This window comes from Xiphias gladius, chromosome 16, assembly GCF_016859285.1.
Source record: "Xiphias gladius isolate SHS-SW01 ecotype Sanya breed wild chromosome 16, ASM1685928v1, whole genome shotgun sequence".
Classification (NCBI taxonomy): Eukaryota; Metazoa; Chordata; class Actinopteri; order Istiophoriformes; family Xiphiidae; genus Xiphias; species Xiphias gladius.
In genome coordinates, this window is record NC_053415.1 from 3562521 (window position 1) to 3574958 (window position 12438).

At 38.8% G+C, this 12438-nt stretch overlaps 1 protein-coding gene across 1 annotated transcript in view; it reads left to right on the forward strand.

Moving 5' to 3' along the window:
* LOC120801336 (inactive dipeptidyl peptidase 10-like) overlaps positions 1 to 12438 on the forward strand; it is a 201847-nt gene that overhangs the window by 155519 nt on the left and 33890 nt on the right. The window contains exon 6 of the mRNA XM_040148211.1: positions 11644 to 11696. Coding sequence (XP_040004145.1) covers positions 11644 to 11696 — 53 coding nt within the window. The remainder of the gene's footprint in view (positions 1 to 11643; positions 11697 to 12438) is intronic.

Genomic DNA, 12438 nt, shown 5'->3' on the forward strand with positions numbered 1-12438 from the left:
ACTCCTCCACTTAGTTCAGTTATAAATGAGAGGATTTTTAGAGGGCGACTCCATTTTAGGGGTAAGGAGAAAAGCATTAGGTTCTGCAAATGCAAAAATGAGCACTTGAAACTTGACTTGGACTTGTCTGCTGTGAGACTCAATTCGCTTGAGACTCAAGACTTGACATGTCATGATTTCTGAAAGCGAAAAGCTGCGGAGACTTGATTCGGTGACCCATAAATATTGAAAAGTGCTGTGCTTTGCCTTTTCCCTTTTGTAGCACTGCCAAAAATGTGATGAATAATTAATAACATAACCAGGATACACGCAACATCTCCATAAACTTAAACACACTTTCAGTTGCAGCTGCTGAATAAAATGAAGAAAATAAAAAAACTCTTGAATTTAGATTACAGAAATTAGCCTTAATTAACAGGTTCATGATAATTAATGAATGGTTTCCCCTCTTCATACGCAGCATATCAGTTTTCCATCATGTAGCCGTGCCAATTATCCCGATGCACAGATTCCTTACTTTTGTGCTAGTTTCTGATTTAACTTAAGAACTTTAGTTCATTTTTTTTATCATATCGAAGATTATTTTGTGTTTTTGCTCATCTCTTGTGTCATTTATGAGAAATAATATAGAGGCCATCAGTTTTGTTCCGATCAAGACCATTACATACTACATTAAAGAATTTGTAATAAACTACCTATTTTTGTAGTGATACCACAGTTTAATAGTCTTTTCTCCTGACAGTCTGAAATGATTGTAAGCTACCTGCTAGGTGACCTGTTCATTATTGTTTATGTATCTGTAGACATTGAGCCACACACCGTTGAAAATAATAAACAACGTTGAGCTTGACACCTGTGTGATGAAGAGCATAACAGCAGGTCCTCTGGGAGAAAGAAATGCCTTTTTCTGATAGGTTCAACTCCGGTGCACTGAATGAAAAAAAACATTCATCAGATATGACAGTGTGACAGAGTTTGAGTCTTGTTTTTGTTTCCCTAATTCTTACATTTAATCGTTTGGTTTGGTTTCGATATTACGATTTGTTTTGTTATGTTTTAACAACTAAGGGAGCAATAACATTGCATAATGTTCTGGATTTTTAAGCATAAAATTGTTTGTTGTCAGCAGCGAATGCATCAAAGCTTTGTATCTTAATTGTTTTGGTGCACAGCCAAATCCACGAGACACAGTTTGTCTAACATCACAATACAGTGTAGGAAATGCTTGACCATCAATGAGGGGAAAAAGAGGATTGGAATGGCTACACTAATGTTCCCCTTCCAAGATAGAGAGACACACCCCCGTGTGCTCCCGTCAGCTCAGCTGATGGAGCAGTGGAGGCAGAGAACCATCTGGAAGGCAGGAGGCTCAATCGGCATCTCAGGCCTCAGGATGAGGGAACAACGCACATCAGTCAGGAGGAGACAGGGTCAGAAAGCTACACCAGGACACCTCCTTTGTGGCTGTGCGATGTTACATTATTTGCTTTTGTCCATCATAAAAAATAAATACAGACACAGAAAAGCAAAATACATCAGTTGGAATTGGTACTATCTTGAATCCCTCCGCACATTTCAAAGGCATGCAGGTCAGGTGAGAGTTTTGCAGAGGATAAGGTCTTATTTTATATTTTTAGTAGAAATCCTTCAAAAAGACCAAAACTTAAAATATTTTTAGTTTTCTAGCAGTACCATTTGACTACCCTATCTCACCGCGACATTCAGGTCCAACCCCTTTAGTTCTAATTGAAGATGTAAATCTTCACAAACATATAGTTTCATTTTTAGAAACTATACGGGCACTGGGTAATGTTTTTAGCAAACATTACTCAAACGGGAGTAAATAGAGCATTTTCAGAGCAGGATTAATTTAAAAAAAAGACCGTTTGACTAAATAAGCCATTTAATAATTTGGTGCTCTGGAGAGTATTCACAGCAGCAGTCAACCAGAGGACCCTCTAACACTTCTGTGAGTGCATATGGGCGGACATAGAAACTGTGCCATTTTTACTGAAAATAAGCTACAGTGTGTGTTTTCATGGTAATGAAGAAACATGTCACCCAGTGCAACCCGGTGGCTCACTAATGGGTTTTTAATAGTTTTTTGGACAACAATGGAGCTGTAAGGCACAGAGGAATAAGATGCACCAGGCACTGGATACACTGATAATACTTGTTAGTAGGATCAGTTCACTGTTAGTTTTAGACTTTTCACGGATATCAATTAACAAAAAGCCTTATTATTTAACAGTCCATAGCTTTCAACATCCATCTCCGTCTGTTAGTGGTAGCCCTCTGACTCCTAACCTGTGGAACATCTTCCCCTGCTTCCCCCCAGTGCATACTGGGAAACATGCCCAGACCCCCTTGAGAACAAGTCAAGTCAACAGTTTGAAGTGGTTGTGTTCACAAGTTTAATTATGCTATCAAGACCAATGTTGATGAAATAAAAGCATTATAAGAGCAAAGTTAACAGCTCTGACTTTGTACAGTTTGTTCTTTATTAAATCAGAGTATAGATATGAATGTGCACAGCTGATTGACTTTCCTGATGGCTCTGGTGAGTAAGAGAGATGTTCACGTTGTCTGTACAATTTATAATATTTCAGTTCAGCCTGTTTAGATGCTGCTGACAGCGGTAAAAAAAAGGTGTCAACAGTGTGCATCTTATTTATGACCAAGCCTTAGCTAGAGATAAAAATGAAGGCAAAATGTGCTGAACATTTAATCCTTCCAGAGCACGAAAGAGATGGACAAAAGCTTCCGGGCTATGAATCATTTGGCAAAAGCTGGCACGAGCACAGCAAGTGCACTCTCATAGTCTTGATGCTGTAATTTAATTGGCGGAGCCAGTCTCTTAACAAAGCAATTCTGCTGTGCATATCCTGAGGACACACTTGGGTTTGCCTACATACTCCTTGTCACATGGATATGGGGCATGTTTAGGAAGGCTCAAGATTGTTTGATCACCAAGGGACTTAAAGGAAGCTTCAGAGTTGAGTTTAATGCCATCATTTGCACTAACCAGTACAGTATGCACCAGCCAGCACAATTAGTCTGCCCTTAATTGCTCCCTTTCTCTATTCATTTCAGTATTGGCTTTTGAATAAAATACATAAAGCTTGTCCACCAAATAAGATTTTATTGTAATAAAATTGTGCATGGGATCAGCTAAAATATAAACGTGAAGCCTGTCAATCTGGTGCCAAAACCTGCGCATTGCACAGTAATGAGGTGTCAGCATCTCATGCCCATGCATTGTGTTATACAAGATCTTATGTAGCACACAAAAGCTGTGTGTTTTGTGTAATTTCTAAGCATACAAAAGTATTTTTTTTACTACACATGTATGCATTTTTTTTGCCTTGACTTTAATTTTTTTTTTTTTTTTTTTGACCTGCAGCAGAGCTTTAATGTGGGTTTGTTGTAATCCCAGGCTTTGATCTATGAATTGTACTCTGATGTCTGTGCTTGCAGTAATCGGAACCTGTAATGAATGATGAAAAGAATAACAAAAGGGACCGGGATCGGCTCTAAAATGAGTAAACGAGTCTCCTGCAATCACACACTTTGATGCCACGCAGGCTTGGAACTGATAAGGTGTTCTATACTGCAGTCTACTTGGAATTCATGTAGCGGTTTTAGCTGGTCATACGGATCTTTTTCTGATGTGAGTGAAAGAGGCTTCTGTTAAAGGAAGGTGTTGGAGAAAACTCTTGTAGCTTCACCTATCTATAGGATTACAAACCATTATCTGACTACATCTGTATCTGGGAGTGATTAAACTTGATAAAAGCTCATAATCTCTGAGATTCCTGTTTGTCACTTGTAATTCTCTTTTCAGAGCAAATCATTGCAGCCAAGTGACTTTTTCTCATGCATTTTATCATTTTTTATGTCACCTTATGAAATCTTTGTGGGCTAGTGGTTTCAGTCATATGTTACTTCGTTCAAATCTGGTGGAAACATTTGTTACATTTTAATATGCATCTTTTTTCTTTTGTTTTTCCACTTAAGAGAACAAACAACAGCTTATTAGCTTTAAGCTATAAAAGTGCAGACGTGGGTGGGTTTGAAGTTGACTGAGTTCTCACTGATTCCGAGTGACAGCCTCCATTGTTTCCATGTCAAGGCATAAATGGATTGTATGCTTGCATTTGTTCTGCGTTTTTCTGCTATACCAGTACAAGAGTTCTGCCTGTTTTCTGGCACTCTGTACAAAAGTTGAAAAGCTCATTCCCTCCAACTTTGCCTCTGGAGTACGCAGAATAATGCCGATGCTGGAGTTTTCTTAAAACTCATTTATTCCATTCTTATGAGATGAGTTCATATTCCAGTGTCCCACTTCGGGCCTGAACTGATGATGAAAGAACAAATGAGCTAAGTGGTGAGTGCCAGTGGGGAGTCACAGACTAAATGCCAAAAACAAAGGGGAAAGACAAGACAGAAACTATCCCTGCTGTCTCAGCTGAGCCCACCTGGTATTTTAGAAAACAAAGCAAATATCCCACTGATGTATAATTTAATTGGAAGGAAAACAGCACCTGCATTCTGAAACAATGTATCTGTATTCTGTTTGTGTGTAAATAAAGTTAAAATTAGTATGTTTGAACGGCGGCCGCTGATAACAACTATTATATATCAAAATGTCTCCAATCTTGTCAACAAAATACAAACAGTACGCCTTTGTGATTTTGTTGTTAAAGTACCACACCTGTGTTCCTAACTGTGTCCCTAAAAGCCTCTGGATACTTGTGGACAAGTTTATTTGCACTCTGTCCATGAAGTACATGTAGCATGTTTCGAAACGTATATAAACAAGGTGAGTAGGGTCAGACACAATTCAGAGTCACACTGAAATAAAAACAAATATCAAAGACACTGCTTTCCATTCAAGAACCTCTTCAATCAAAAAGCATCTTCCATCCAAATTTGCACATACAACCGCTTGATGAGCTATGTAGCCTTGGGCAATGTGACAAAATTATACCATGAGATGATAGAGAGGTATCTGTCAGGTATCTGTCAGAGAATATTCGTATTAATATCTCTGGTTGTATTAGGCCGTTGCAGGCAGTGCTGCAAATCAATACGCAGGACTCCCTGTGCAGTGTGCACAACTATGGCATGTGCAGTAGGTCCAGGTTAAAGAGGAACTCCACACTGTTCATGAAGAAAAGTGATGTTACCGCGTTAACGGCATGCATTGGTACTCTCGCACAGACATACACACCGGAGAGCCTCTTGTAGTTGAGCTGCTAGCCCAGCTACAACACATGTACCCATGCTATGACTCTCTCAGAGGGCCATAAATGTGCTTCTAGTGACTTTCAAAGCTAAACCAGACTTCCTGTCTTTCCAGTAGGGAACCTGATAATCTAAAAGTAGCTGCTCATGCTTGATTGGCTCTGACTACCAGCTCTACATCCTTGTCTATGCCACATAGAGCATAGGTGAGTCAGTGTCCCCCGTGTCCCCTGACCCCCTGTGTCTTACACTATGTAGGCACGAGGCCAAGTCTCCTGCAGATGTTGCTCCCTCACTCCTTTTCTGCATTTTTTTTAAATATGCAGGGAGGAAAGCTTCTTGCAAAATGTGGGGATGTAGTTGTTCTTTAGTCCAAATACTTGGGCTAACAAGAGGGTTTGTTTATGAGATGTCCGATCATCTGAAATAGAATATAGAATCTCTATATAGGCCTTTTATAATGGGAAATAAGTGCAGTGTCACAAACATGAAGGTGCAAGAGTTCAGCAACCAAAGTTTCATACCTGTAAGTGTACCAGGAGGCAACATTACCATGGCAACCACATAGTTTCAGGATGCTGTAAAATATTAACAGCACATGTCAGTTTAAAGTCTAAAGCTTTGTAATCTTTGGTAGCCATGGCTGCCATGTTTTCCACTGTATAGATTGATCCAGGGAGCTGCTCCCACTAGGCTATTGATTTTCTCTTACTTATAAGTGGGCTGATGCCAAGCACGGGAGAGGGAGACTCAGTTACACTTCTTCTGTGGTGACACTCCCCAGACAGTCTTTAAGTGTCTGTGCTGTTTTTCTCTTTTTTTTCTTTTTGTGCTACTCAGAAGATGTTGCAGCTGTATGTCATACAATAATATCTCTTGGGAGAGTAAATACTGTAAAGCTCTTGTCTAAATAGAGCCCTAGTGAAACTTGACCTTTGGGTTCTGTTCGCGAAGACATTCATCTTCCATAAAAAGTTTAAAATTAAAGATGAATTACAAAACAAACACACAACAAAACTAAAAACCACACCCTTGCAACATTTTCAGTCCACTCACATTGAAAGAACAGGGATGTTAATTTATTTTAGAATGATGTAATATTGTTCCCTGGCCATGAAGCAATCCCTTCATAAGAAAATGTAAGAAATGGGGATTTAGCTAATTCAGCCTGCTAAAGCCCCAAATTAGTTTTGACTAAAATTTGGAGCACTTTTTTCCACAGAAAGATGACTGTAGGTTTTGTTCCATGTCATTTTCAGATCTATTATCATTTCCAACAAACCCTAGGAATGTCACCAAAGGGGTAAATTATAAATAAGATAGCTAGCAAGTTAGCCACCCCTGCAGCTGGACTACCCAAAACCAAGAAGCCCAGATAGCAATGCTGAGTCTATATTCTACAAAACAGAGATAATTCAGGGACAATAGAAAAAACATCTTGAGATTCGACCTTTGACCATTACTGACGTTCTACAGCCGTGTCAGTCAGTGGAAGAAGCCTTAAAATGATACGGAGAGATGGGAATAACTGAAAAATAAAAACGAGTTGTGACATTTAAAAAGAAGGTCTATATTGAGCAGGATAGTAACTAAAACCGGATTGTCATCCGGCTTTGATTCCGATAGGCAATTTTATTTTGAGTCCAGTTTCTTGTTATCAAAATACTCTCATTTGCTAACACTAAAAAATCTCTTATCAAACCTTTTTTTCCCCCCTCGCTCTTTTTATAGGCTAGATGAGCAATGTTTTCAGAGGCAGCACGATTACCGTTACTTTAAAGGTTAAAATGACAAATATAGTCACCTTTAGCTTATTTATGCTAATTTGGCTAAAATTCTCTCTGCTAGCAAGGTCTATATTCTGCCAAAGGTCATTTTAGAAGGTAAAGAAAAACCACTCCGCAAATCCACTCTGCAACCACAAGCAGACTGTATTTTTTGTGTTTTCTAGACGAAAAAGTGGTGAGTCTTCTTTTAAAAAAAAAAAAAAAAGATCTAGCTGCATCATGTAATTTTTAGAGCCTGTCCTCCTGTAAAAAAAAAAAAGAAAAAAAAGCCCCAGAGGTCATCTGAGCAACGGAGGAAGTTATGGGACACAGTATAAAGAGAGATGGTTGAGGTGGATCGACTTGTTGACAAAACACAGGACTTTCACAACCTTAACTGTGTTAATAATTGTAACCATGATGACGAAGGGCCAGTATGCCTGCCGCTGGTACACTCCTATGGGTCATAATATATCTGAGGGTAGGGACAAGTGACCTATATGATCATTTAGGTTGGAGGACTTGTTTAAATTTCAGGAGCATATCGCAATTAAACTCACTCTTCATACCAATAAAATATTTTAAGCTTATTAGCTTTATAGTTAGTGAGGGTAGTCCATCAAAAACAAAAGGAGGAAAAACCTGTGCGTCATACGTATATCTAATCACCTTTTCATATCTAATACTGTTGTCCCCAGTTTCAGATTGTATTCATGGGTTTTGGATGTTAATTAGGCTGCTACTCAAAACTATAGTGTTTTGGCCTTATTAGCTAACAAAAGGTGATTACAGATCAAAAGTGAACCTCAAGTTTTAACTTTAGTCACAGGCAAATGTCTAAAGCTGTGACTAATAAGATTCTAAAAGGGATTCAAAAAGGATTTGGATCTGATAAAATGCTATCAGACCGCAAACCTAGTTCTCATATTGTCAGAGGGGTTCTATGTGCTTCTAAAGATCAACCTTTAGAAGGACATAGTAACAATTATTTATGTTAAAAACTTGTTGTTATTGCTCACATGCTTTTAGTTTTGGACATTATATTCATCTTCACAGCCAGTATTGTATGTGAGTGTTGAAAATGTCACAACCTTTTTTTGTTTTATCATCAAGCCAGCAAAAAAGGTCACCATACCAATATTAGCTCTATAACTAATTTATTGGAGTATTGCTGAAAGGTTCATTTTGAGGGCTCAGTTGGGGCATGCAGAGGATTTTTCTATATTTCATGGCAGAAAATTAGGAAGTTTCAGCATGTCAGAGTTTGAAAAATGTATCAAGAGCACCTTGGGGGAATCAGTTTTTACTCCCAGACTTAGTTCTCCACAACACAGAAAGATATTTGCAAATTTATATTGAGCACACGCAACCCCTGTGTCAACCGCAGTACATTCAGTATGCGTACACTCTGCATAAAGTCGATATGACTCACTTGGAGCTTGGTGAATCCTCTTCTTCTCAGTAAACAGTAATTCACTTTCAGTATGAACAAGAGTCTGTATTATTGATGTATCACCTTATTGTTATGGGCTGTGCATGGGTGCTTAGGCTGAATCCAAAGCCTTATTGTTATCTCTGTATAATGTCTTTATAACTACCATAAGCCTCATTAACATATGTTTTGTTTCTTAGAATGTGCTTTGGAGAAATAGATACTAATATTCTCTGAACTCTGTAGGGGTTAGATTTAATTTACACAGGAACATAAACCTAATATCATACGTAATATTTCACAAGGTGTGAACACCACAGTGACAGATTGAGGCATTAATAAGTTGATATGGTGAAACTGTTAGCAAAGTTTTTTTTACATTCAGCAGATAGGAGCAAACTTTGAATTTTTGTTTTTCACCTGGCAAATGTAAGTGTAATATACACACTCCTTTTAGCTCTGTTTGTGTCTCCACCAACCCCTGAGGGAAATATCCAGCTATTTAGCCACTAAATGCTCCACTATGTTCATGTTAGCTAGTTGCTAACTTGGTCTGTCTGCTGTCTGGGCATCTGTTGTACAGTCAATTTTTAAAGCCTTTTTTTTTGATGAAAACGGTTGCCTGCTGTGGCCAAAAAACAACACATATGAGAGCAGTGAGTGAATCAAAATAGTAAAGTCAAGGGTTGGAAAACCAAAACACTGAGTTGAAAGACACTGTAAAGCTCTTTAGAGCTGAGGGCAACTGCAGAGTTTGGGGATACTTGTCAGTAGGATCATTACCACGAGCAACCCCTTTCACCTTCCACATTTAATTTGATCTCTTGCTAATATTAAAATATTGATTATAGCTGCTTTAAGTAATTTCTGCCAGACCCCACCAGTTAAGCTCCTGTAGTAACTTTGCCATCTGGCACCGAGCATCACGTTGAAAGATGAAAGAACTGTACTGGCCCTTTCACAAACCAGGCAAATTCATTAAATGGAACCTGTTTCCCCACTGACCACTTGTCTCTCACACAGTGGTAAAATTAGGGAAAATACATACACTTAGTGGTCATTTTATAAGAACCCATCCCTGCGATATGTCCTACCTTCATGAGGGTTACAATAATCAGTTTTGGCTGGACCTTTTTTAGAGAGGTGTGGATTTAACTGTATGATCATTTTGGAGGCTGCAGTTTGTGGTGCTGGCCTATTATGTTGCATCATGCTGAGAGATGTTTCAAATATCATGTCCAGTAATTCACTTTCAGTGAGGGTAGACTTAAACACCTATCAGTATGATTCAACAATATGACTGTACTGTCCCTGCTCAGGCATCTTCCTGCCTATAAATAATAGAATGATGTAAATGCAACCTCAGCCAAACTTTGCCGACATCTGGATACGGCACAGATAACTGGTGAACAATCCCCCTTGCTGAGAAAAATGAAAAAAATAAATAAAAATGACACCATAAATATAATGAGATGCTACTGACTTGTCTGCCTCCCAGTCATATCAGTATGGATTCAGGTTAATCCCACACAATGAGCCCTGTCTGTTTCTCTTTTAGTTAAAGCAATTACATTGCGGCAAATACCACCACAGAATAATGCTGGCTTTTTTCGAACATAACATGACTTAAGTGACAATGACATAGATCAGATGTGCTGCTTAGCATTGTTACACTTGAAAAAGATATATGAACTAAAGTTATGATATATTACAATATATTATGATAGTATCTTCATGATTAACCCATCTTATTGTGATTCCCCTTGTTTCACAAACCCAAATGCAGAACATGACTACTGCCATTAATAACATGTTCACGATGCTGTAAAGGAATATGATGAAATATACATCAACTCTGGGTTTGATACTTATTCTGTTCCTGCAGTTGGCTTATACACAGTGTGTCTGGCATAGTGGAAAATATCTTTGACAAGATACTGTATCTGATAAGCTATATGTCTGTAAGACGGACGGTAGTAACCATGTTCACCAATTTATAGATGAAGTCAAGTCATGTTCGTTCCGAAGCAAGCATGCCAGCAGGCAGAACACACTTGTAAAAAAAAAAAAAAGGAAAAAATAAAAAGACTTAGCCTCTGTAGGGCTGGACAGCCTGAAGGAATTCTCCAAATTGAACTCCATCTTGGACAACACCTTCCAAGATGATGTAGAGCACTTGTAGCCCCTAGCTCAATTCCTCAAGGTGTACCAGGGAGCACATGAAACTTTGTGCCGTCAGGCCAAGTAATATTCCTGCTTTAACATTCTTGATAAAATGAAAAGGTGCTGATAGCCATTTCTCGGGTTTTCTCTCTTTCTGTTTGGTAGGCGACACATGCCTCACTAGGCCAGTTTAAATCTGAGAACATGCTCAAAGATTTTACAGATTTCTGTGCATATCTTTGTGACTGCTCTGGTACATAATCCATTAATATGTAGCCTAAACTTCTGTAAATTTATGTCTGTCACTGAGTTGCTGTCTTTATGTGTCTGCATTATTATTATTAAGGCCTGCACTGTCTGCCTGTCTGTTTTCAGTGATGATAGGAGCAGTTACCTAAAACCCAAGTTCACCTAAGTTTGATTTCCATCAAAGACAAGTAAAAATTAAATTTAATCAAGTGTATCTGTGAGTACTGGATTTTACGTCAGAGTTGCCTCTTGTAATAGATTCATCTGCTTTGTATCAGAGCTGAATACATAAGTGTCATCTTCATGATGAAATTCAAAAATATGGCCTGTTTCTGTGCCTGCCACAGTCAGAGGTCTATTATCAGGCACAGCTTCTATCGGGGGGGGGGGGTTTCAGGCAGCTTTACATGCAACCCTCTGTCACTTTGAATGCCTCTCTCTCTCTCTCTCTTTCTCTCTCTCTCTCTCTCTCTCTCTCTTTCTCTCTCTCTCTCTCTCTCTCTTTCTCTGTCTCTGTCTTTGTCTCTCCCAGGCTTTCGGTGCAGAGGCACAAGGCGATAATGGGTTTCTCAGATAGAATTAAAATGTCTCGTCCTACAGCTGTCACCCATGCAAATTGCATTGTCTACAGATTCTATCACTGAGAACAGCCAGTTTTGTTTGATGCTTTCCTCCTTTTCATTTTTTGTCATGATGTCATTATCTGTGGCACTGCTGCTTTTCTCGTTAATGTTTCAGACACTCATCTTTTAATCTCTCTCTCTCTCTGTCTTTATTCTGCTGCAGGTTTACCATCACTCCTACATGGCCTCCTACAGCATCTACAATATTCATACACGGTAAGCGTTTTTGTCTGCCTCAGCAGCTGCTGTGAGACAACCTGTGTGGTAAAAACACCTGTCTTCGGTGAAAAAATAGCTGTGAGCCACCCCGTTTTCCACATTTGTATGACAAGGTTATTACCAGTAAAAACCGAACCTAAAATTATATTATCTTTACATGTTGTGACGTGCATGAAGGAAAAGGCAGGTTTCTCAGTTTGTCTGCCTTGCTCCAGATGCCCCTCATGTTCAGGGGCCCTAGACTGACTAGATTTTAAAACATTATTTAAATATGGTGGATGAGTTTGTCCGAAATGGTAGTGTCCCGTTTTAAAAAAAATGGTACTCCAGACATCTTCCAGCATTATGCATCTGATTGAGGACAGCAAACTTCCACAGTAAGAATGGACGGGAACACACTGATTGATTTACAGCCTTTGATAGTGCAAATAGACCAACGTTTCCACGCTACTGTGTCTTCATCAGAGCCAAAAATACACACTGACATTAGGCAAATGCATACACAGTCAACCTAAAATATGTTTACAATTGTCACTGGACAATTGGATGAGCAGGATTTCAAATCTATTGGACAATGGATCCAGGAGTAGGAGTTGGCGTAGCCAATGTCAAAGTGCCACACCAGAAACAAAGGAACACAGATGTAATTTAAAGTTACAAAGGTAAAGTACTGCATCCATCAAATTTTATCAATTAGAGGAAACATGACAAATTCAGTTCTTGATTAGAATCAAAATGT